We start from the raw sequence: 26,005 nt of genomic DNA on the forward strand, positions 1-26,005 counted from the left end.
AAGATTAAATAAATTGGTTACTGCAGAAAAATCTCTGCAGGTTTATGTTAAGACTTAATAACTCACCACCTTCTACTATCTTCCATTGTGGCTTCATTGTTCATACTGATGATCCTTCAAAACCTTGACCTTTTAATTCCTCAGCCACTTCAAATTCAGTCACCTCCTTCTCTTAGCATCTATGTAGTTGGTTGTAAATTCGCCTCCAAAATCTAGAGAAACTCAAGAGCTGGAAAGAAATCAAATGACTAGCAAATCTAACTCAACCTAACCAGGAGTGTTGCTGCAGCTTCTTTGAGTAATGGTCATATGTCCTCTTCTGTAAGATTTTCAGTGAGAAGAAACATATCATATTCAAAAGCAGCCCATTTTACTTTTCAGCAGTGCTAATTGTTTAGTTAAGTTTTTCCTTTCCTCATTCAGCTGCTTTAGAAAGGCAGTTAGATTCCTGCAAACCATGGTGCAGACAGGTTCTTTCTACAACTCTTTTCTCTGTGATGTTTTAAGCAAAAATACAATCGTCAGGGCTTAGCTGCAAGATTTCTCCCTCAGATACCAGTTGCCTCTTCTCTCACTTCCATATACTGAGGCTGCTCTTCATTCTCATCACGATCTCCATGCCCTCTTCCTGTTTTTCCACTCCATCTCTTACCTCATTTGACTTCCATACCCAATCCTGACCCCATTGGCTTCCATTTGAATAACACTTTAGCATCTACCTTTTAATTCATTAATTTTTTTTCATTCCCAACCTGATTAATTTTCATTCCTTGTGTAATTCATATAAATAAATGTTATTTAGAGTTACCAGTGTGATCCATTTGTCATCTGTCATTCTCACCATGTGATGGCTTGCCTCTTGCCATGTATTCTTGACATCCTTAATGTTATTTTATAAGCCTGGGAAGTGACTTGAATACCTTATACAGATGTTTTTAAATTGATAAGTTGGATATAGTTTAGTGTATATATTGTCTGAGAATGGTATTATAAAGAAGAATGATTGTTTTTGAAGCACAAAGAACAAGTTTAGGAAGGAGAACTAAGTAGCCATTTGTATAACCGAAGCAAGATTTTATCTTGTTGAATAAAGTGCGATTATATAACCCTGCTGGCCAGCTGTAGTCTAGTTTCCTCTTCTCCCTTTGGGGCAACCTCAAAATGTATTGAAGCTCTGTTTTTTAAAAAAGTAAACTCCTTATCCTTTACATATGATTATTTCTGCCTCTTGGGCTGTGATAGTAGATGCTTTAGCAGTGTTCTGTTATGGTTCCCTTCCTGCCCCAGGCATTCCTTTGGAGTCTATTCATTACTATTAAAACCTTGAATGGAGTGTCTACAGCAGTTCCTCTTCTTAAATATACTACTCTGATGAACTGCATTAGTTTTAGTGGATCCTGTTAAAGGCACCTAGGTGGTAGAGTTCTCAGCCTAGAGTAAGGAAGACCTGAGTTCAAATTCAGCATCAGACACTTACAAGATGTGTGTAACCCTGAGCAAGTCATTTTACCTCTGTCTGCCTCAGTTTCCTCAGTTATAAAGTGGTGATAATCACAGCACCTACCTCCTAGGGTTGTGAGTATCAAATGAGATAGCGCACAGTACCTGGCATATAGTGGGTGCTTAATATTTAAAAAATGCTTGTTCTCTTCTTCCTCCTCTTCTCCACCCCTTAGACCTCCTTCATAATAATAATCGTCAATATAATAACTGACATTTATTGAATACTTTAAATTTACTTTAGAAAGGTGCTTTAGACACATCCAGTTGAGCCTCTCAACAGCCCTGTGAGGTATAGAAGGGTTCTATACACCTTATTCCCATTTTACAAATGGGAGAACTGAAGGTAATACAAGTCATAGTTTACTTGCCTATGGTCACATAGCTAGTGTCAAAAGTGGAATTTAAACGCAGGCATTCCTTATTCAAGGTCCAGTATCCTATCTACCCCGTTTCTCTTTCTAAGGAAGTTATATGTTTCTAGGGATGTTCTGTGAAGCTTTATCTCTGTCATATTCCCACCTTCTGAAGATAAGGTCTAGACTCGTTCACCATAACAATGACTGTTGCTGTTGAAATAAGAATATCCCAAGATATGATGCTCTTGATTCACTTATTATTGCCAAGGTAATTATTGATGTTAAAAGTGAAGGTAGAAGTTTAGAATAAATTATAGCTTAAAATGAACTTAAAGGGTGACTTGGTGGTGCAGTAAATAGAGCACTGGCCCTGGAGTCAGGAGGACCTGAGTTCAAATGTGGCCTCAGACACTTAACACTTACTAGCCATGTGATCTTGGGCAAGCCACTTAACCCCAATTACCCTGCCTTTCCCCTCCAAAAAAAAAAAAGGCAAAAAAATGAGCTTAAAACAATACTTAGATTTTTCTAAATTAATATTTGAATATTTTTAACATTCCCATTTTGTTTCTTAATATAGGTGGACAGACTAGAAGTAGTGAATAAACGTTTTGTTCGAGTGACTTTTACACCAGGGAAGACTCCTGTTGATGGGGTAAATTAACTTTTTAATTGATGTAGTGAATTAACTGTATAGTAATAGTTCTTACTTTAATAACTAAAGGAGCTATGACTTTGTTTATGTAAGTGACCCTCTTATTTCTTCTCACTTGATTTAAATTTTTTTTTATATTTTTATAAATGAAATATAAGTAAACTATTAAACCTTTTTTTTATACTTGACTGAACTACACTTTCTTCTTTTATCATCCAACATAGTCATGATCTTTTGTTTTCCTTTTTTATAGCAATATGTCTGGTTTAATATTGGTAGTGTGGACACCTTTGAGCGGAATCTGGAAACTTTACAGCAAGAGTTAGGCATAGAAGGAGAGAATCGGTTACCTGTAGTTTATATTACTGAAAGTGATGGGTAAGAATCAGAACTTTAAACTCTTACTATCTCTTATTTCATTAGATGGCAGCATCTGTAAATTAAATTTTCAGACATGTCCCAACCTTTGCTTGTTGGTATGTTAAATATTTATTTAAAATATATTTATGTATCTAATTTTCCCCTATTTTTACTAATAGGGGAAAATTTTTTATCAGCTATTTAAATAACCTTTCTCTTGGTTATTAATTTCTAATTTCCTATTCCTTAAGGAAATTTTTAAAATACAAATTACCAGTGATTTCAACTTTTTTTTCCCCTTCATAGTCTGAAGAGTTTTTCATCTTGCTGCTTAAAAGCTACTTTTTCGTTTGTGGTAAAGTACTAGTTCATTTAGAGATCATAAATTCCCCTTTTGTCCTCAGATTCTTCATTTCCCATATTAAATATGTGCAGTTGGAATCTAACTAAAAATCTATAAATTAAAAAAACCTTACCAAGCAGTAAAAAAAAATCATGAAAGAAACTAATGTTTGTTTTATTTTCCTTTAGCTCATTTCTACTGAGCATGTTCCCAACGGTCCTTATAATTGGATTTTTACTATATACACTAAGAAGAGGGCCTGCTGGTATGGGTCGGACAGGCCGAGGAATGGGAGGTCTCTTCAGTGTAGGAGAAACCACTGCCAAGGTCTTAAAGGATGAGATGGATGTAAAGTTCAAAGATGTGGCTGGCTGTGAGGAGGCCAAATTAGAAATAATGGAATTTGTGAATTTCTTGAAAAACCCAAAGCAGTACCAAGACCTAGGAGCAAAAATTCCAAAGGTAAATATAACTTACAGAAGTTGATTTCTGACATGATCACTTTAAAGTTACTGTGAATATTGTTTTTCAGTCTGTGGAATGTATTAGTTGCATAGATAGAATCATTTTGATTAATTGTGGGTAAAGGATATACTGATAAAATAGCTGTAGCTGTTTTTCTATTTTTCCCATTAAAATGTACTGCTGAATACCCAACAAAATCTCTCTTAAAGCATTATTAGTCACATTTAGAGTACAGATAGAACCACATTTTGCATAGTATGTTATTCCTGAAAAATTGTATAAAGCCAGCTATTTAATGTGTTGTTGTTTTCAATCTTGTCCAACTCTTCATAATGCCATTTGGGGTATTCTTAGGAAAGATATTGAAGTGGTTTGCCATTTCCTTTTCCACCTCATTTTACAGATGAGGAGCTGAGGCAAACAGGGTTAAGTGACTGACCCAGGGTTACACAGCTAGGAAGTGTCTGAGATCAGGTTTGAACTTGGAAAGATGAGTCTTCATGGCTTTAGGCCTGGTACTCTGTCCATTGTGCTACCTAGCTACCCTGCATTTAATGCATTAGGAGAAGTTACTCTTGAAACAAATTCTCATAGTAATAACTCACATTTTTATAGTTTGTTTTGTTTTAGATTTCTAAAGTGCTTTCCTTATAACACTCTCATGTTGTAGGTGATATTAGTATTATTATCCCCATTTTTTTCAGGTAAGAAAACAGGTTCTGAGAGGTGAAATGGCTTTCCTATGGTCACATAACTAGTAAATGTCTGAGATAGGATTTTAATGCAAGTCACTTAGGTGGGAAGGGAATAAGCATTTGTATAGCACCTATTATGTGCCAGGGACTGCACCAAGTGCTTTTTACAAATATTGTCTCATTTGATCCTCACAGCAACCCAGCTATTATTATACTCATTTTACAGTTGAGGAAACTGAGGCAAACAGAGGTTTAGTGACTTACCCAGGGTCATAAAACTAGTAAGTATCGAAGGCCAGATTTGAACTCAAGACTTCTTACTCCAAACCCATGCTCTGTTTATTGTGCCACCAGCTGTCAACTGGATGTAAAGACAGTGATAAAATTTCCCTAGCTCTCAAGGAGTTTATGGTCTCTTGGGGGAGAAATATGTAAAGATAAGTAAACTCAAAGATATACAAAATAATTTGGAGGTGGGGTGGGGAAAACACTGACAACTGAGTGAATAAGGAAATGTCATGAAAAAGGATTTGAGGATTTAGGTCAGTTATCCTTGTGAGCCAGAATCTTCTACTTCAAATATTTAAGCAGTTTTTATTTTTAATTGCCTAAGTTTAACATTTACTCTGTTGGATTATAAACTTCTTGAGAGCAAGACCTGTCTTAGCTGTCTTTGCATTCTAGGGTCTGTATCTACTTAAACAGTCCTTGTTGAATCAAATTGAATTTTTGTAGACCTAGACTTACTTGTATTTCAAATAACTGGTACCCCAAAGACCTAGGAAGAAACTTATCTTTGAAACTAAATTCTCATGATGTCGATGAAGTTGAAATGTTTTAAAGTCATTTAGTCTTCTAAAAACTCCTTGATTTTTTTTACTTCCTTTTGCTAATAATTGCATTATGATTTTATCTAACATATCTAAAATATTTGAGAGAAATATAGTGTATATAATTTGTTTTAACTACATAAATTATATTCTGTAATTACGTTATGAAAATTGAATTTACTTATATGAAAAGCTAATTGTGTGTGATTATTCCCCTCCCATTTTTGTTGTTGAAGGGTGCCATTCTAACGGGTCCTCCAGGTACTGGAAAAACACTTCTAGCCAAAGCAACAGCTGGAGAAGCCAATGTCCCATTTATTACAGTCAATGGCTCTGAGTTTTTGGAGATGTTTGTTGGTGTGGGTCCAGCTAGAGTAAGTTTTTATCCCAATATGAGAACTTTATGAAAATTGAACATGTATTTTAACTTTGAGGAATATGTCCCCTAATAGCTTTGAGGATTTCCCTTTTAACTAGTAGGCTCAGAATGAACCATGTTAAGGAAAGCCAGTATACTGTTTTTCCTCTTTAGTATTACAGTTTTTTTAACCATTATAATATTTAACTGTCTCTTTTGAGCAGTAATTTTAGTTTATTGATTGATTGATCATTAGCATGAATATGCATCAGATCTCCCTTCCCATAAGAATTTTTATTCTTATGTGATTAATGCTTAAAATTTTTTGACTAAGAACTCTTGAAATGCAAGGAATTGGTATTCTTTCCACATTTTATCATTTAACTTTTACTTAAGGACAAGACCAGTTCTTTAAAAAGATATTACAAATTCAGACTGAAGGGTAAATGACTAGACTTTAAAAAATGTAACTCTTGATGAAAATATTTTCATTTTAATAATGTAGAGGGAGGGAAAAAGTTTTAAGTTAAGTGAGTATTTAATGGGGACATTTCAAGCATAACTAAGCAGATGGAGTAGACTATTTTTCAAGGACAGAACACTTTCCAGTTGCCCTGAAAATAATGCATATAAGTCCCCTGTACATCAAATTGATCCTGATTAGAAATGTCTGAAGTTGTCATCCCACTGTCATCTTAGTTTTACTTTTTTTATTTACCAATTTGGGAGCTTATGAAAAAAATAACTTCCATATGTCAAGAATCCATTGTTTCTTCAGTGTATGTGCATTCTCCACTTATGCAGATGGAAACCCCTATATGCCTTTGTAACTGATCTTCTTAGGCTGCTGTGGCTGACAAGTATTATTACCTTGTAACCAACTTTCTGATGATGAACCTTTGCTGATTTAGCTATGCTTATCCTTAGATGACAGACTCTGTCATCAAGCCTATACTTGAAGTCTGCCCAATTTTGTAGGACCTATCAGAGCCTGTACTCTGCTGTCATAACTGTTGAGAAATAGAATTATTTTCATGTTATGATATGTGTTGAAGTACAACTTTAATGGAGGTTAGAAAGAAAAAAAAGGAAAAGTTACTTTTTTCCTTTTGATAAAATGCTTAATTTGAAATGAGGACTAATAACAATTCTGAAAGTCTAAACACTTACTTAATTTGTAAAAGTAATGTAGCATAGAAAAGAAATGTTTTAAGATTTTTGAATACTTGATTATAGAAATTAACTATCAGCAATAATATTAAGCTGCTTGACTTTTAGTATTTATGAAACAATTTTTGCAAAGTACATTGTAAATGTTATTTTTTCCCCTTAGCTTTTATAGTAGTCCTGTCAAGAAGGTCAACAATTCACCATTTTTATTGAGAAGGAAACTGATACATAGTAAATAAAATAGTTGCCTTGCCTAATATCATGCAAATAAGTAGAAAGTGAAATTTAGTTAATTTTTGAATTGTTAAATATTTTAATAGTTAAATATGATTACTATGGAATAATCTGAATTTGTAAAACTAATTGTACTCTTAAAATTGGAACTTGATAATATTTCACCTTTTATAGGGTAAATTTATGATATAATATCCACTTGCTTTTGTTATAAAGGATAATTATTCTACAATGATATGAACATAGTTATGAAGAATTGGAGAATAATTTATTTCCTTTACTGGTTTGAGATCTTAAAACAATTTAATTACTATGTAATAAGATATTTATTTGTTAACCTTAGAGAATTTAGCTTATTCAAATATATACCAATATATAGTACTTCACCTTTTGTAGGGTTAATTTACAATATGATATCTACTTGCTTTTGTTATAAAGGATAATTATCCTACAGTGATATGAACATTGTTATGAAGAATTGGAGAATAATGTAGTTTATTCACTGGCTTGAGATCTTAAAACAGTTTAATTACTATGTAATAAGATATTTATTTGTTAACCTAGAGAATTTAGCTTATTTAAATATATACTGATATATAGTACTGGTATATTAAAATTGTGTGAAATATAAAGAACATAACTGCAGATGCTCTTTTAAAATACTGTGCCATTGACTAAAGTAATTTTCAGTGTTGTGTTTTCTTGTTAAGGTCCGTGACTTATTTTCTGTTGCCCGTAAAAATGCCCCTTGCATTCTCTTCATTGATGAAATAGATGCAGTGGGTAGGAAGAGAGGACGAGGTAACTTTGGAGGCCAAAGTGAACAGGAAAATACACTTAACCAACTTCTGGTAGAAATGGATGGTAAATGTTCAAACTTATTTTACTTATAACTGTTCATGTTCTTTTATTTATCTAAAATGATAGTGGCCATGAAGATAGAATGATACTACATCCACTAAAACCCCGAAAAAACACCGCATTCTACTAAAATTAACCAACTAAACTTTCCTGTAGGTGATTTATAGGTTATATTGATACAAAGACAACAGAAAAATCAAATCTTCCTTGCTAGTTTGCCAAAACTTACTATTCAATTTAACTAACATATTCAATAAGTGATCTCTATGCAACATGTTGTGCTAGTCATCTGCTGAGCTATATTATATAAATAGGACATAGTTCTTGCTTTCATGGAGCTTATATTCTAGTAGAATGTAATCTTTTGACTTTAACTATTTGATAAAGTGTATTGTTCTTGATGCTGGAAGAAAATCCAGCTGCTGGCATAGTAAATGAAAGCTTCATTATGATCTCAGAATTCTTTTATCATTCTGAAATCTTCAGAGCCCATAGTGAAATCTGTGGGTGACTGAAACTTGAATTTGATTCATCATATATTCCTTTATTGATTAAATGGTGGTCTTTCTCTTTTATCACCTAACAGCTTGTTAGAAATTATTACTTTTTTCTTTCACTTAAGGGAATCCGTTTATGTAGCCTTCCATCTTCTCTCATAGTACATTTGAACATTGCTAAATATGCAGTAAATGGGAGATTGGGCCTATGCAGTGTTTCATACTGCATAAATAATTGCCATATAAAGCTTCAGGGATATTTATAATTGTTAAACAGCTTGGATTCACAGGTTACAGTCCTCAACCAGCTACTATAATATTTTGAGTCTTTATCCTGATTCAAAATTTAGTTAGAGTTAGTTAAAATTACTTAAAATTTAGTTAAAAATTTAGTTAATTAAAATTTAGTTAGAGTTAGAGGGGAAAAAAAAACATTTATCTGCATCTAGTTTTTCAAATCATCTGTTTTTACTTAAATATCTTTTATATTTCATTTTGCATCTGATGTCTGCACTCAGGAAACTAACTTTGAACATTTTAAATTACATATGTGACAATTTTACCACAAGTACTAACCTGTAAGGAAAGTAGGTAGCATTGTGCATGGAGTACTGGACATGGAGCCAAGAAGACCGAAATTCAAATCCTGTTTTAGACAATTACTAGCTTTATGTGACCCCGGTCACAGTGTTTTCCATCTTCCCTTATTTGTAAAATTGGGATAATAAGAGTATCTAAGTCCTAGGGTTATTGTGAGTCTCAGGTGAGATAACATGTAAAATACTTTGCAGACCTCAAAACAACTATAGGTATAAGATGAATAGCTGTCTCTTAGTTCCTTACATGTAAAATGGGAATAATAATAGTAATAAAAATAATACCCAAGCACCTCTTCTACATGATTGTTATAAGGACTAAATAAGATACTTTACTAAAAAGAAATTTGCAGAGCTTTTAGGCACTAAATGTCAGCTATTATCATTATTTTATTCTCCATCTTTTTTTGATGAGATATAGATAGAAACGATTCTGGAAGAGGTTGCTATCCTATTCTTAATCTTATACGTTTAACATTCTGTGAACTTTTGTACAAGTAGATAAAGTGATTGCTTTTTGTAGTGGAATGTGAATATTAGGATATAAGCTCATCCCTGATAGTCCCACCAAAAGAATCTTCCGTACAGTCTTAGTAGCAGAGAAGACAATAGGGCATGACTGACATATCAGCTATCTATCTGAAAGCTTTCCATTTCAGGTAGCTTGGACAGTTCGGGGCAGCAGTTTGTTCTTTGGTGATTCTGTGGTGGTTCTAGCACAGTTTATCGGTTAGGTCTCAAGGATATTTTGAAGCCTCTGTAGCGTGAAGATTTGTCATCTCTTAGTTCATGAAAGATGGTGAGTTTCTGATGTATAACTTTAGCTACAAGGTCATATCTTTCTAGGTATTTGGGAGATAATAAATTTTTATAGTCTTCAGTGATGTGTTGCAGGTTTTCTGCTGGAGTTTACATTATCCCCACTGATCATTGTCTGCTCTTAAGAACAACTCTCTGGTAGCAACAATTTGTTCCTGAATTATCATGAGCCTCTTTCATTCCTCTAAAGCAATCCACATGACAGTCATTTGGTTAGTGATCTTTGAGTATTGTAGACTGAGTTCATGCCACTTATGAAGAACTTTTGATTATATTCTTGCATCTTAGCTATTTGATAGAAATAGTTTTGATGTAATCTACTTTCAATTCAACAAATCCAGTGGTGAGCACCTGTTACCAACCTTTAATATTTGCTTGGTGAAGTGTTGTGTTCTTGTTTCAAAATTATTTTTGTTTAAGTTATTCCTCCTGTTTATCATTTTGCTATTTTATTACAATTATCATTGGTGGCTATTTCTGCTTAGTTGCCAAAAGAGTATTAGATAATAAAGTATTTTGATAGTAAACTTGCTCTTATTTTCTGTGCAATGACATTAATAATTTTTACATGTTTACTCTTCATCTTTCAGGTTTTAACACAACAACAAATGTAGTCATTTTGGCAGGCACCAATAGACCGGATATCCTAGATCCTGCATTATTGAGGCCAGGGCGCTTTGATAGGCAAATCTTTATTGGTGAGATTATCTTCAGTGTGGGATATTATTTTTCATAGAGGATAGATGTAAATGTTAAATTATAAAAAAATCTTTTCTCTTTTTAAAAAAAATATATATAGGGCCACCAGATATAAAAGGAAGGGCTTCCATATTCAAAGTTCATCTCAGACCATTGAAACTAGAAGTTGAACTGGATAAAGAGAAATTGGCAAGAAAACTTGCATCCTTAACTCCAGGATTTTCAGGTAAGTAGAAGATTAACTTTTGTATTCTTCATATACATTTTTTATACTATGATCTAATGGTCATTTGAAGACCCCTTTTTGTATTGGCAAGTAAGCAGGTACTTAGCACTTAGTAACTAATCAAACCTCTGTGAAAGAAACAGAAGGTATGAACTGATCCAGAATTTTCTGAGAACTTGTGGTGGTACAGCTTCTTCTGAACAGGAGCCCAGGAATCTGGGAGCCCAGGAAGGGAAGCCAGGAGCCTAGGAAGCCAGGAAACCAGTAGCCCAGGAGCCCCCTCCCCTCAGACTGGATAAGGTGATTCTGATTTTTTTGAACACGCTACAGAAGACTGAGGAAGCATGACCAAGATGTAGGGACTTTGTCTGTTTGTGGCTTGGTTGAGCCTTGAATTCCCAGGAGCAGAAATTGTGAAGGATCTGAGATGGACTGAACCCTGTGAACTTCAATGTGGAGCAGGACCTACCCAGAGAGCTGGACAAGGAACTGGGAGCTGCCTGCCATTGAACCCAGGTGACAGTCTGGTGAATCTAGGTAGAATCTGGGACCATGGAAGGGGATCCAGGGAATCTGAGAACCGGCCCTAAGTCAAGATGAAAAGACCTCTCTGTGGGTACTGAGTAATGATGAAATTGTAGTTTACTAGTGACCTAGCTGCTCATGTGTGGCATTACATATGATAATTACAAGGAATACAATAATTTCTTTTCCTCCCACCTTGAATTCACCCTTGGACTACTTAAGAATTTATGTAAGATTCAGACCCCAAAATAAAAAAGAAAAATCGTGGGAATTTTGAAGAAACAACAGTGGGTCAGCAAGAAGGCTTAGGCAAGATATCTGATTAAGAAGTGTCGGGGCGGCCAGGTGGCTCAGCAAGTAAAAGCGCCGGCTCCAGTGTCAAGATGACCTGGGGATCAAATTTGGGCTCAGATACTTAGCACCACACCCAGAAATAACTGGCTGTGTAACCTTGAGCAAGTTACTTAACCCCGATTGCTTAAAAAAAAAAAAGTCACGTGATGCCAGATCCTTCTTATTACCTCAAAACAGCCATATAAATTAATAAACATAGTGGCAACAAAAAGAAAAAAGACAAAAGAAATATTGAAAAGGTAATGGCCACAGGAAAAAAATTAGCAAAGATATCATGAAACCACTCTATGATGAGTAAACTTCACATTCTTTTCTACTGATTAATGTGACAGTGGTGACTGTAGCAACTATAGGGACATAAGGCTATTAGAAAGTGTTATAATTCCATACTAAGGACTTTCAACAGCCATCTAAGTCACTGTCACTGTCTCTTAGTCTCATGTTAGCAGTAATCTGACCATATTCCCTTATCCTTAAACAAACAGAAGTTCATGAGTTTGTCTAGTAGCAATGATAAAGACAAGGGGGACTAATTAGTTATGGGAATGAGAGGGACTGAACAATGAAATCTGCTCTGTCACTATCTGGAATAGAATCTATGGTTTTAGATTTAGGGATTGAGGGAAATTTAATAATCATCTACACCTTCCTCCTCATTTTTTGTGTGAGGAATTGACTTGCCCAGAGTTCATATAGATTAGCAAGTGATTGCCAGGATTTGAACACCTAATGCAGTGAATTTTCCTGTCATTCTGATGACTTAGTTGAGATGTAGATATGTCACGAACTCCCTCAATAAAACAGCTAGAAATATACCAAATAAAGATAAAACCATCAAAGAGGGAAAAGGAAATTCCCCAGACAAGTTCCTAGAGGGGGTGAAAGAAAGATACTAAAGAAATGAGCAAACAAAGCAAAAATCTCCTAATACGAGGGAGTAAGAAATCCCAGTTTTAAGATTTCAGAAGAATGATATAATTCAGCAACCGCTACAACTAGAATCTCAGAAAAGAGACTGGAATATTCAGTATGCCTAGAGTAGTTGGAAGGCCTAATAAAGAAATTGAAGTAAGTAATAGCAATGTAATTAGAACTCTGAATGAAAAAACTTTAAAGATTTGTTGGATTAGAATGGAAGTGAGGAAACTTGAAAACAGTAGACACACTAAGAGAAAAAAAAGAAAAGATGTTATTATTGGACGTTTTATTTCTACAAAACATTTTTAGAGCAAAGTCTTTGGACAACAAAACAAAGTCTTTTGACTCTGTTGACTATTGTCTTTTGACAACAAAACTGGAAAAAGATACTAGATTCTGAATGTAAATAAAAAACAATCGGTCCAGAAAAATAGGGCTTAGAGAGAGATTCTTAGGATAACTGACCCTCCAGAAAAACACAATGAAGTAAAAAACTTGAATGCCATATTTCAAATTGTCATAAAAAAAGATTGCCTATAAGTACTGACAAAGAAAGCAAAGAACAGATTTTAATCCCATGGACAGAAGAGGAACCTCAGGACTAATGCATCCAGAAATATAATTGTCAAACTCCCAGGTCAGAGAAAGAATATCATGACTATGGTTAGTTATACTATAACTAAAGAATCATTCCAACCTATACATCAGTCCTGAAAAAGGAAAAGAAAGATAAGAAATTTGTTTATCAAAATGGAAAAAAATGTCTTGTACCCAAGAATAATTAAAAAGTTGAAGATCATTATACATTTAAAAAATTGACTTTTGGTAGAATTGATGATTTCTAAGCATTTTTGTTAAGAAAACAAAAACTGGACAAAGTTTTTGAAATGCATGCAGTGGACAAATGAAATTCCCAAAAGATAAACAAGTATGAATAGTTCAAAATGCTAAATACTTAACCATTGTTTACATTCTGAATGGGAGGGAAAAGACTGTAATTATTATGTCTCAAATGAGTCTTAAAAAGCAGGAGCAACAATCACAATCTTGGACAAGGCAACAGTAAAAAAAGACATAATTAAGAGACAAGCAAAGAACTACATTGTACTTAAAGGTACCATATAATAAAGCAGTGTCAGTATTAACTTCATAAGCATCAAATGGCTTCACACCTAAAAACTTAAAGGAAAAACCGACAATTATAGAAGAACTTATTAGTAAGACAGTAGTACCTTGGGGTGACTAGGTAGCGCAGTGAGTAAAGCGCCAGCCCCAGAGTCAGAGGACCCAAGTTCGGTTCTTGCCTCAGACACTTAACACCCACACAAAAAAAACCAGCCATGTAACCTTGGTCAAGTTACTTAACCCCAATTGCCCTCCAAAAAAGGCAAAAAAAAAAAAAAAAGACAATAGTACCTGAATACTTCAAAGTATCTGAAATTTAGATTAATTTAAAAGAAAAATAAATGAGAAAATGAAGGATGGGTCTTAGAGCATTATGTTTGTCCTTTGAAAACTATTGAATGGAAACCTTAAGCAGTACACTTATTTGTAAAAGTGCATCACAGAGACGTTTACAAATACTCACATACTGGGAAATGCAGTAAAGCAAAAATATTAAGCATTTTATAGATCATAACAATAAAAATTATAATTAATAAGGAAATATGAACAGAATACAAAATTAAATGCAGACTAAATAACATTAATCTAAAGAACTAGTGGACCAAATACCATGTTTTAAAACCAATACAGAATTAGAGAACAATACTAAAACATGTGGGATGCAGCTAAAGCTTAACGGAAAATATGTTGCTTTGAACATTTATATTAAAAGAAACAGAAAAGACCAGCTAACTGAGTGTGCAACTTAAAAAACTAGAAAGTTACCAAATTATCCATCCCAAGTAAGCAGAAATTTTGAAAATCAAAAAGTTCAACAAAATTGACAGCAAAAGATTTGCACTGATAAAGCTTAAGTTTTTTTTTTTTTAAAGACCAGTAAAATAGAGAAACCATTAGCTAATTTGATTTAAGAGAAGGCAGGAAAGAGAGATAGAGAGAAACCAGATTACCAAATTTAAAAAAGCAGGTGGAATTCACAACGATTGGAGAAGAATTAAAGAAAATTATTAGAAACTATTATCCCTAAGAATGGAGTAGGGAGTTAATGATTACTATGCGAATAATATGCTAATATTTTGCTTGTTTGTTACATTTGGATTTCAGAATTAGTACCATTTACTTGATCTTCACACATCTTTTTCTGAAAAATTGATTTAAAGGAATATACCATATTGAAAAAAATTTGTCTTGTGAATAATTTAAAATGTAAATGTTTAATAATCTTTTAGTTATTTTAGTGTTTTTCTTTCTTTGTAATATTGCTTTTGTTTCTAGCAATATATTGATTCATGTTGAATGTTAAAATGAAAGCATTGCGACTCTTTATCCTTTTATGACAGTTTTAGGTGAACTTACTGAATATCCTTTTCAGTAAAACATTCACAAATATATCATTGATCATTTTGAATAGCCACATAATTCTAGGGAGAGGGAAGATGTTGATCTTAAGGACTATAATTTGATTAATTTAAGCATATTTTATATTTGTGAGCTGGTGAAATATTTATTTTGTTCCTTCATTTCTCAGGAGCTGATATTGCTAATGTCTGTAATGAAGCTGCCTTGATAGCTGCAAGACACCTTTCAGATGCCATAGATCAAACTCACTTTGAACAAGCAATTGAACGAGTGATTGGTGGTAAGAAAATTAAATATCCAAAGATAAGAAAAAGTATAATGGTATAGGAACATTTCTGTGTCAGCAGAACTGGGATGGGGAAAGAGGAGAAATAAAGTTAGCTCAATATCAATGACAAATCAAACTGCAAAAACGTTCTCAGAACTATTAGTTCAGTTGAATACATTTTTATCAGTGCATTTTCAGTGCAGAGCATTTTGGATACAAAGACAAAAATGAAACTGCAGATGAAGCAACGCAGCAGACATTTTATGTTGCACTTTAAAATGTATAGAAAGCTTTACATCCTTTATCACATTTGAGCCTTGTGGGAACCCTTATAATTCAGTTATTACAGACATCCCAACTTTATAGACAGAGGAACTTAAGGCTCAGGGAATTAAATTACTTGCCTTTGTTTAATGAATCAGAGAGGCGGGATTTGAACTCCTGAGCAGATCTAGGGCTGAAATCACAATAACATGAAAGCTTTCTCTTTTTAGAAGCATGTTCAGACTTAAGGATAATAAAAGACAATTAGAGGAGAGAGGTAGAACACTAGCAACAAGGAGGCTTCCTAGAGAAAGTGGCGCCTTGTGCTGGTCCCTGAAGGAAGATGAGGTTCCAAGAGGTAGAGATTCCAGACTGGAGGACAGTATATACAAATGAACAATGTGGAAAACAAAGAGTCACATCGACCAGTTTCTAGTGAGTCTAGTTTTGTTGGAATATAAACCATATATTGGAGAATAGTCTCAAGTAAGACAGGAGGGAGGTTTAGAACCAGCTTGGGAAGGACTTTGAATTTTTTTGAGCAGAGGAATAACATAGATCTATCTTAAGATTATTTTGACAGCTTTCTAGTAGATATATTGAAGAAAAGATAAGCAGTTGGGAGAGCAATCAGGAAACTAACATGATAGCCCTGGATATGAGAGATGAGAAAAGGAGGAAGATTCAAAGAGATTTTCTAGAGGAAGAAATGATAGAACTTTTTCTGGAAGGCATTTTAAATTTGAGGAGGTTGAGAGAAAAAGCTTAACAATGGCTCGGAGCCTTCCTGGATGGCTCTGTTCCCTAAAAGACAGAGGGAAGATTAGAGGAATTTCCATTTTGAATGTATTCAGTTTGACATTCCAGGAAGCTAGCCTTGCAGAGATGTCCAGCAGGCATTTAGAGATACTGGAGCTTAAGAGAAAAATTAGCACTGGATATATAGATTTGGAAACTGTTTGTGTATTGAAGCCATAGTAGTGGATGAGATCACAAAGACTATATATACAGAAGAGGAGGGAGCCAGGAACAGAACTTGGAGGCTCATTGACACTTTAGGAGGCATAAAACTGAGAAGAAGGCAGCCAGATAGAAAGACAGCAAGGAGATAGCAATGTTGTGGAGGCCAAAGGGGTAGATTATGGTTAATAGGGAGAATGGTCAATAGGACCTGAATCTGCCCAGCAGGAGAATGGTCAAGGAGGACGAGGATCCAGAAAAGGCCAGTAGATATAGTAGTTGAGGTCTGATAGTTTTTTAGGGGAAACTTCAGTAGAATGGTGGGATCAGAAGCTAGATTACAAAGGACTGTAGCCTACTCTTTTTAAGTGGTAGTGAAGGGCAGGAGAGATGTAGGATACTAGCTTGCATAGCAGGGTCAAATGAAGTTTGTTTATTTTTTTTTTCTTAAATGCTAGGAAGGAGGGAGGGAAGGAAGGAAACATTTATTAAACACCTACCAGTGTGCCAGGCACTATGCTAAGAGCTTTTCGAATATTTTCTCATTTGATCATCACAACAACCCTGGGAGGTAGGTGCTATTATTATCCCCATTTTATAGTTGAGGAAATTGAAGCAGGCAGAGGTTAAGTAACTTGTCCAGAGTCACAAAACTAGTAAGTGTCTGAGGCTAGATTTAAACTCTGGTCTCCCTAACTCCAGGCTCAGTGCTGTAGTCACTGTGCTGTGTAGCTAACACGTAAGATATGCATATGTAAGTAGCAAGAAAGGAGCTAGTAGATAGGGAACCATTGTACATGAGATTGAGGAAGCAGTGATTGATAGAGCTGGTCACCAGCACAGGTAGAAGGGGCAGGATCTAGGGAACAGTATTGGGATTGGCCTTGGCAAAGAGAATGGTCACCTCAATACTCAGAAATTGGAGCAAAGGAGAAGAAAATAGCTAAAGATGTAGAGGGGCTTTGAAATGTATCAGGTAGATGAAAGAACCTAGAACAACTGGCCTCAGTTTTTTCAGGAAAGGGGAGAAATCGTGTCCCATGGGGTAGTGTACCATTAGAGGCTTAAGAAGAAGGGAGAACATTCAGAACAGGTACCTGATAGGGAGGCAGTCATATAAAAGGATTGCCATGCAGCAGTGAGCTCTGGGTTGTTTTTAGATAACATGAGTTTTTAATGGACACAATCAGTGTAGTTTTATGGTTTTCTCCAGTGGCATTCAGGAGTTGGGCAAATAGGAACAAAGAAGGTAGGTGGGGGGATTTGACCCAACGTTGAAGATTGGTGGGGTATGAACGGTGGGATAAGGGAGCTAATACTTCAGAGGCAGAGAATAGAACAGTTGAACTACCCAACTAAAGTTGAGACTGATAGAAAATATTTACATAATCTATTTGTTCTTTGAGTATTTAATAAATAAGATATTCGCTGATTGATGAAAGTACAATTATTGACTTACCCTCTGTGATACCTGAGTAAAGAGTAGTGAAGAGACTGGCAGAGGTATTTGGTGCTAAGAGTAGCCCATTCTGTACTAGCCCTTACAAACATAGCACATACTGGGAGCTGCTGATTCACGAATGGAATCTAGTTTTTAAAAAAGACATTTCATTTATAAAACTTGTACACAGTGAACTAAGTGAATAATAGCTACAAATAGTAGATATCAAACAAATACAATGTGATCTTTAAAAGAGTTATTTTTGAATGCAGATTAGAGCTTACTGTTTTTTTTTCTTATGGTTTTTCCCTTTTGTTCTGATTCTTCTTTCACAACATAACTAATGTGGAACTATGTTTAATATGATTGTACATGTATGGCCTATATTGGATTGCTTGCTATCTTGGGGAGGGAGAAAAAAAATTTGAAACTCAAAATGTTACAAAAATGAATGTTGAAAGCTATCTTTCCATGTAATTGAAAAAAATAAAATACTCTTAAGTTGGGGGAAAAGGATGTAAAAAAAAATAAAGTGCTAATAAAAAGGAAAAAAAATTACTGGTATAATAAAGAAGGAGCCAATTCTGTTCCACTTTGGTCAGTTATCTTGTGATAAAATAGCGTTGGGTATATGCCATATGCAAAGTGCTATTGGTGTACAAGAAGCATTATAATATATGGGTTGTGAGTTTTTTTTGTTTTTCTTTTTTTGTTTGCCTTGTTTGAAATGGACCTGACATTTCATCAATGTGGGGTACTTGTGGTGAACGACTCCCTCCAGCAGTGTATGTCAGCAACTCTTCTGTAATGTAGAGTTTTGTAATGAATGAGTTGCCTGGATCCCTGAGAAGTTAAGTGACCTGCCTATAGTCTAGCTAGTAAGTAGCTAGTATATGTCAGAAATAAGACTTGAATCTACATCTTCCTAACTGCCAGAAAGGTTCTCCATAAATTATGCCATTCTGTCTCAGTCTATTCCCTTTACGAGCTTATAATATAATTGGAGAGATATAATATAATTTAAAAAATAAATATAATTACACATGTAGATAACAGTACAGTGTTGAATATGGTAAATGTCAAATGAATTCTACAAACAAATATGGGGATTCTGAGGGAAATTTCCCAGGGGACAGTGGGTTGAAGGCAGTTAGGGCAGGCGAGATTGACCAGATAAGAACAAAATTAGATTTGAAGAATAGGCAGATAACTGGGGTAACCCGGTGTCATCGAAGTCAGGTATGTGGCAGTCTAGAAAGTTTCTCTGGCTTTCCTGACCCATCTTTTCTTGGAGCACACTGTATCTGTTGTAGATGAGTCAGCAGCATCTCTCCTATTTCATCTATCTTTTATGGAATCTTTGTCTGGTGCCTTCCTCAGTGGAAATTTTTGTGTCTCAGCAACCTCAGTAATTGGTACCTGCTTGCTTATAATATCAGAGGAGTGAAATCTGTAAGACATGCCTTAGCAAGATCTCCCTCCTCCTTGTAAAACTCTAGGGGTTCTTGTCCATCTCCCAGAGGTGTCTTTTATGTGGGAAGAGATCCCGGCATACCCTAGGAAGTGTGGTAAGAGCCTGGCATAATGTGAATGTCTAGTCTAAAGGGTATCTTTCTCAGGATTATAGATTATAGATCCCCTTCCTCTTCCTGCTGTGGTGTGAAGATAATCTCACCCAAGGCCTGAATACCAGTCAATGTTGTACCTGCCAGATATGTGGTTGCACCATTATCATATTTGGTGACCATGGACCAGATCTCCCTTCCCACACATACCCTATGTTCCCAGTTTTCTCAAGTTAATCCATAAATACCTTTATTTCTTTAAGTTAAAACTTCAAATAGATGCTTGTTGTTTTTAGCTTTGTTTGCCAATTTGCCTGGAAATCTCCCAAGTACCCAAAAGTAGCAGCAACAGACTGGAACAACATGATAAGAGAATTTCAATGAGGGCAAATTAATAGTGCCAAGCTACAGAAAGATCAAGGAGAATGATCCTTGACAAAAGGCCATTGGATTGGGCAGAGGGTTGTTATTAAACTTTATGAGTGGAGTTTCAGTAGTTCATAGGTATAGCAACCAAATATAAGAGATTAATGAGTGACTGGAAAGCATATGGATACTTTGGGTGTAGCACACCAATTCCAGAAATTTGAGATTTAAAGGAAGCACAGATGGAGGATGAAAGCTAAAGGAGTAATCAAATGATTGATTTTTTTTTTTCCAGATAGGGAGACCTGTATATATTTATTGGTAAAGAGAAAAAAGCCAGTGGAAAAAGATTAAAGATGCAAGACAGAGAATGGTTGTTTCATATAATATGCCTATGCATTATGAGACACATGAAAACTTAGGAGTTCAAATTTCACCCTTACTGAACCAGAGGCTGTCTTGTGATAGGATATCATATCAAAATGAAAAAAGAAAAACCAAAAACCCTGTGTCAGATCTCTGTGGGATGTCAGGTACTTGGCAGTATGGGTCTCAATTTATCAAAGTCTCTTCATTAGGCTAGAGTAGCAAGCTGTCTTATTTGTTGAAAAAAAAAAAAAACCATGAGAGCTTTGTGTCTTATTTTTCCTTTTTATCTTTGTAATCCTGTTATATGCTTCCCTTTACATTTGGTGCCAGTTTTGCCTTTATTATCATAAACTAAACAGTTCCTTATAGTAAATTATTGAAACCAGCACTCCCAGGCCAGTGTTCTAGAGACAAAACAAAATGAATAGTACCCCCATACTAATTTACTATAAGGATTTATAAAGGTATAAATTGTGTGTGTGTACATATATATGTGGCAGTTATGGGCATATAGAATAGCTACATTTATCTAGTTTGCTTAAGATCACTCACTAGAGGCTGGATGACTTCTTGTTGGGAATATTGTATAGAAATTTTTTAGATTAGATGGCCTTTGAGGCACTTTCCAACTCAGTGATTCTGAAGTAACAGAATCTTACAGTCAGTTTTGTCTAACTTGAGATATATCTTACTTTAAAGAGAGATCTTTCATTTTTCTTTTTTGGTCTGTCTAGCCATTGAAGTCCAGCCTAGTTTGTGTATTCTTTTTTTTCTGGAAATCTGTATTATCTTTTTAGTTTAATGTTTCTGTTCTTCTCAGACCAATCTGAGGTAGCTTACTGAATGTCCAAGAATATTATTACATTACCCAGATCTTACTTCCAACTGTTGGCTAACTCTCCTGGCCCTCTAAGCAATAGGTTTTTCCTAATTCAAAATATTCCTCTCTTTTTCTAAGTGTCTTTTGCCTTCAGCTAGAACTCAGAGACATTTAGACTTTTGTAATAGGTGATTCTTGGCTATCTGATGCCAAGTAATTCTCAGCACCCAGTGGAGAACTTTTCAGTTTCTTGCTCAGCAGTTCCATTAAAGAAACATTTATTAAGTACTTGCTCTGTGCAAGGAACTGGTCTGTGAACTGGGATTGCAGAGACAAAAAACAACAAACCCTGTACGTGAGGGACTTATGTATGCAGCATGTACAGAGAGAAGTAAAATACAAAGTAATTTCAAAAGGGAGAAACTGCTAACAAATGGGAGTATCAGGAAAGGCCTTGTGTAGAAAGTGCCACTTGAGCTGTTCTCTGAAGGAGATGTGAGGAGAGAGAAGGCATTGGGACATCTCTGCAAAGACAAGAGCAGCCTGCTACAGGGAGAAAGAACACTGATTATGAAGTCAGAGGATCTGTGTTCACATCCTACCCATGGTACTGCCTTTGTGATCTTGGACAAGTCCCTGGACCTTCCTGATTTTCTCATCTGTAAAATGAGGGAGTTGGACTTAGATGGCCTCTGAGATCCCTTCCAGCTTTAGATCTGTGATCCTATGAATATTATATGTGACTATCATCTACCAGGCCCATTTGACTAGTTTAAGGAGTGTCTGAAGTGGAGTAATACAGAATAAGATTAGAAATGTAGGTGGGAATAAGGTTGTCAGCAGTGAATTTTTTTTTTTAATTAAGCCACATATTGAATTTTATTTATTTGTTAAAACAGTTTGTGGGGAATAGAGGATGTATATATTTCTGGTTTTTTAATGTGTTATTGCAGGAATTTTGAAGCTGACCTTTTGCTTTTATAAGCCAAAGGAACTTTTGAAATCCGATAAGCAACTTAGTACCTAAATCATTGTTTAGATAAAGTTTATCTTATTATACCATGTTATTAAAATGGTAGATTTTGGTTTTTCTTTCTTTTTTTTTTAGGCCTAGAAAAAAAAACTCAAGTATTACAGCCAGAGGAGAAGAAGACAGTAGCATATCATGAAGCAGGGCACGCAGTTGCAGGCTGGTTTCTGGAACACGCTGATCCACTTTTAAAGGTAAAGTAATTTCCATAAACATTACAGATACCAGTAAATTGCAAAATGTTTTTAAAGGTAAATTCCATACACAATAGAGTATAAAAATATGAGATTGTTTTTTCTAAAGAGATTATAGTATTAAAAGAAAAATAAAGAAAAGAAAGCCCAGTTTGGAAAATAGTTTTTTGGAAATCGTGGATTTAGGGGAAACAGAAAATTTAATGGAACAATATGACAGGCACATCTTTATGCTCTTTTGTTTTGTTTTTCAAATTAATTTTTTTTATTTTTTTATTTTTTAAAGCAATCGGGGTTAAGTAACTTGCTCAAGGTTACACGGCCAGTTATCTCTGGGTGTGGTGCTGAGTATCTGAGCCCGGATTCGATCTCCAGGTCGTCCCAACACTGGAGCCGGTGCTCTTACTCGCTGTGCTACCTGGCCGCCCCTTGTTTTTCAAATTATTAATTGATTTAATTTTAGTTCTCAACATTCACTTCCATAAGTCTTAAATTTTCTTTCCCTCCCAAAGACAGCATGCAATCCAATGTGGCTCTTCACATACATTCTGATTAAACACACTTTCACATTAGTCATATTGCATAGAAGAATTATAAGGAATGGGAGAGAGCATGAGAAAGAAAAAACAAAACAAAAAAGAAAATAGTTTGCTTTGCTCTGCATTCAGACTCCATAGTTCTTTCTCTGCATGTGGATGGCATTTTCCATCATCAGTCCTTTGGAATTATTTTGGGGCCTTGCCTTGCTGAGAAGGGCTAAGTCTATCAAAATCAGTCATCACACACTGTGGCTGTTTTTGTGAACAGTGTTCTTCTTGTTCTGCTCACTTCACTCAGCATTAGTTCATATAAGTCTTAACAGGATTTTCTGAAGTTCGTCATTTCTTATAGCACAGTAGTATTTCATTACATTTATATACCACAACTTATTCAGTCATTTCCCAATTGATGGTCATCCCCTCGATTTGCAGTTCTTGGCGGCCACAAAAAGAGCTGCTATAAATATTTTATTACCCGTGGGTCCTTTTCCCATTTTTATGATCTCTTTGGGATATAGCCCTAGAAGTGGTATTGCTGGTTAAAGTAAATATATATATTTATTGCCCTTTGGGCATAGTTCCAAATTGCTTTCCAGAATGATTGGATCAGCTCACAGTTCCACCAACAATGAATCAGTTTTCCAACTTTCCCTTATCCTCTCTAATGTTTATTATTTTCCTGTTTTGTCATGTTAAGCCAGTCTTATAGGTGTGATGTGGTACCTTAGAGTTGTTTTGATTTGCATCTCTAATCAGTAGTGATTTAGAGCATTTTTTCATATGACTATAGATAGCTTTAATTTCTTCCTCTGAAAACTGTTCATATCCTTTGACCGTTTATCAATTGGGGAATGACTTGTATCTTGTAAATTTGACTCGTTTCTCTATATATTTTAGAAATAAGGCCTTTATTGACATTTAAATTGAGGGAAACCTCTGTGGGCATTTTGCAACAAAATGGGTGGGGGGCGGTGGTATTCATACTTTTAAGAAAGCAGAGACCTATTTTGTGAAGTGCTGTATAATTATAAACTACTGTTATTAGAAAAATAGAAATCAATTTGAGACCACTGGATTTCAAGTCAAAAGACCATGGATCAGATCCTGGCTATACCTCTTAAATTTATATACCCTCTGGTAAGGCATTCTGGGCCTTAGTTTCCTCAGTAAAATGAAGGGGTTAACCTATATCAGTGGTTCTTAACATGTGGTCCTGGGACTCCTGGAGTTATCAAGATCTATTTCAGGGGATCCTTGAATTGAAAACTGTTTTCATAATAATACTAAAACATTTTAATTTCAAATATAGTAAATATCAATAGATATTACCAATGAGGTGCTGGAGCCAGCTCAAACCAGCTCTCAAGAGTTTACTGTTAAATTTCCAGTGTGACCACTTAAACCTTGGAAATCAATAAATGCTACAAATCAGATTTATTGTTTTGTTGATTATCTAGAGTTAAGAAAGTGATGGAGAAAATGTTGATAACACAAATTAAACATGTGCAGTGTGAAAAAAAAAAAAGAAATAAGGCCTTTATCAGAGATACTGGGTATAAAAATTCTTTCCCAGTGTTATGCTTCCCTCCTAATCTTGGTTGCAATCAGCTCTGTTTGTACAAAAACTTTTCAGTTTAATGTAATTTGTATTTCATAGTGTTTTTTATCACTTGTTTGGTTATAAATTCCTCCATTCTCCATAAATCTGACAGATAAACTTTTCCTTGCTCCCCTAATTTGTGTATAGTATCAGCCTTTATACCCAAATTGTGTACCCATTTGGATTTTATTTTGGTATGTGGTGTCAGACATTGGTCTATGCCCAGTTTCTGCCATACTATTTTCCAGTTTTCCCAACAGTTTTTGTCAAATAGTGAGTTCTTATCCCAGAAATCCCAGAAGTTGGAGTCTTTGGGTTTATCAAACAGTAGATTGCTCTAGTCATTGACTATAGTGTCTTGTGTACCTAACCTCTTCTGCTGATCTACCCCCTCTTATTTCTTAGCCAATTCCAAGTAGTTTTGATGATTTCTGCTTTATGATACAATTTAAGATCTGGTATTACTGGGCCACCTTCCCTAGCATTTCTTTTCATTAATTCCCTTGAGATTCTGGACTTTTTGTTCTTCCAGATGAATTTTGATATTATTTTTTCTAGCTCTATAAAATAATTTTTTGGTAGTTTGATTAGTATGGCATTGAATAAGTAAATTAATTTAGGTAGAATTGTCATTTTTTTATATTATCTTGGCCTGCTCAAGAGCAACTAATGTCTTTTAGTTATTTGTATGAAGAGTGTCATATAGTTCCTGGGTTTGTTTTGGCAGGTAGACTCCCAAATATTTTATAATGTCTAAAATAACTTTAAATGGATTTCTCTTTCTCTCTCTTCCCGTTGGGCTTTTTAGTAATCTTTATGTTCTTGTGGAGGGATCCTGATCTGCTTTTGAGGTTGTTAGGAGTATCGTATCCATACCCTTCTATTGGCTGAGGTATCAGGAGGACAGATAACTAGGAAGCTTGTGAGTGACTCTGTGGGAAGATGCATGGAATCCCCAAAACTCTGCAGTGCAATTGAGAACATTCCTCGTTTGTTGAGCACAATACTGGGATTACATATTATGAATTGAAAGATTGCTTTGACTTCTGGGGCTGTGAAGTAGCTGAACTTTTCCAGCCAAGGGCCCTTCATTTGAAAAATTAACATTCTGCTTTGGAAATGTAGTATGTACAGATATAAGTAAACAAGTGGTAGATACACAGTAATGTCAAGAGGGAGAGACAGCTAACAGAATCAGGAAAAGCTTTGTAAAAGGAGGTGCCACCTGAACTGTGCTTGGAAGAGAGAGAGTGTGGGGAGAGAGGGCATTCCAGAGACTGTTTATGCAAAAGCATTTCAAGCTAGGCTAAGGAAAATGTAGTTTAGAAAATTTAGGTACTACCTAGCCTGGGGGTGGGCAGGTTTTTTATATATTTCTAATTAAACTACATTGGTGTATTATTTCTTAATTTTTATATCCTATTTTCCCTTGTAAATAAAGACTACATTATTGTGCTTTAGAGAGTATAATAGCTGAAGAAGGGGGAAAGGGAAATAATTTGTAGAACTGGGCACTAAGAAATTATGTTAATGTTGGAAGTAGGAGAAGAAAAAATGGTTAAAGGTCAGAACTACTATACAATAGAAACCAAGGGAAACGTTAAAATGTGGGAAAAAATTGAGGGAGGATGGGGGTATGTT

The 26,005-nt window shown here is 35.0% G+C and overlaps 1 protein-coding gene across 1 annotated transcript in view; it reads left to right on the forward strand.

The window, feature by feature from the left end:
* The window catches only part of AFG3L2 (AFG3 like matrix AAA peptidase subunit 2), a 54,117-nt gene that overhangs the window by 13,454 nt on the left and 14,658 nt on the right, over positions 1-26,005 (forward strand). Inside the window, exons 6-14 of the mRNA XM_069099614.1 lie at positions 2,440-2,514; positions 2,768-2,892; positions 3,406-3,679; positions 5,444-5,581; positions 7,680-7,833; positions 10,333-10,440; positions 10,542-10,667; positions 15,118-15,228; positions 22,110-22,225. Of these exons, the coding sequence (XP_068955715.1) occupies positions 2,440-2,514; positions 2,768-2,892; positions 3,406-3,679; positions 5,444-5,581; positions 7,680-7,833; positions 10,333-10,440; positions 10,542-10,667; positions 15,118-15,228; positions 22,110-22,225 (1,227 nt within the window). The remainder of the gene's footprint in view (positions 1-2,439; positions 2,515-2,767; positions 2,893-3,405; positions 3,680-5,443; positions 5,582-7,679; positions 7,834-10,332; positions 10,441-10,541; positions 10,668-15,117; positions 15,229-22,109; positions 22,226-26,005) is intronic.

The sequence above is a fragment of the Petaurus breviceps genome, unplaced genomic scaffold, assembly GCF_028583685.1.
Source record: "Petaurus breviceps papuanus isolate PSGF00001 unplaced genomic scaffold, PetGlider_PUasm1.0 38, whole genome shotgun sequence".
Classification (NCBI taxonomy): Eukaryota; Metazoa; Chordata; class Mammalia; order Diprotodontia; family Petauridae; genus Petaurus; species Petaurus breviceps.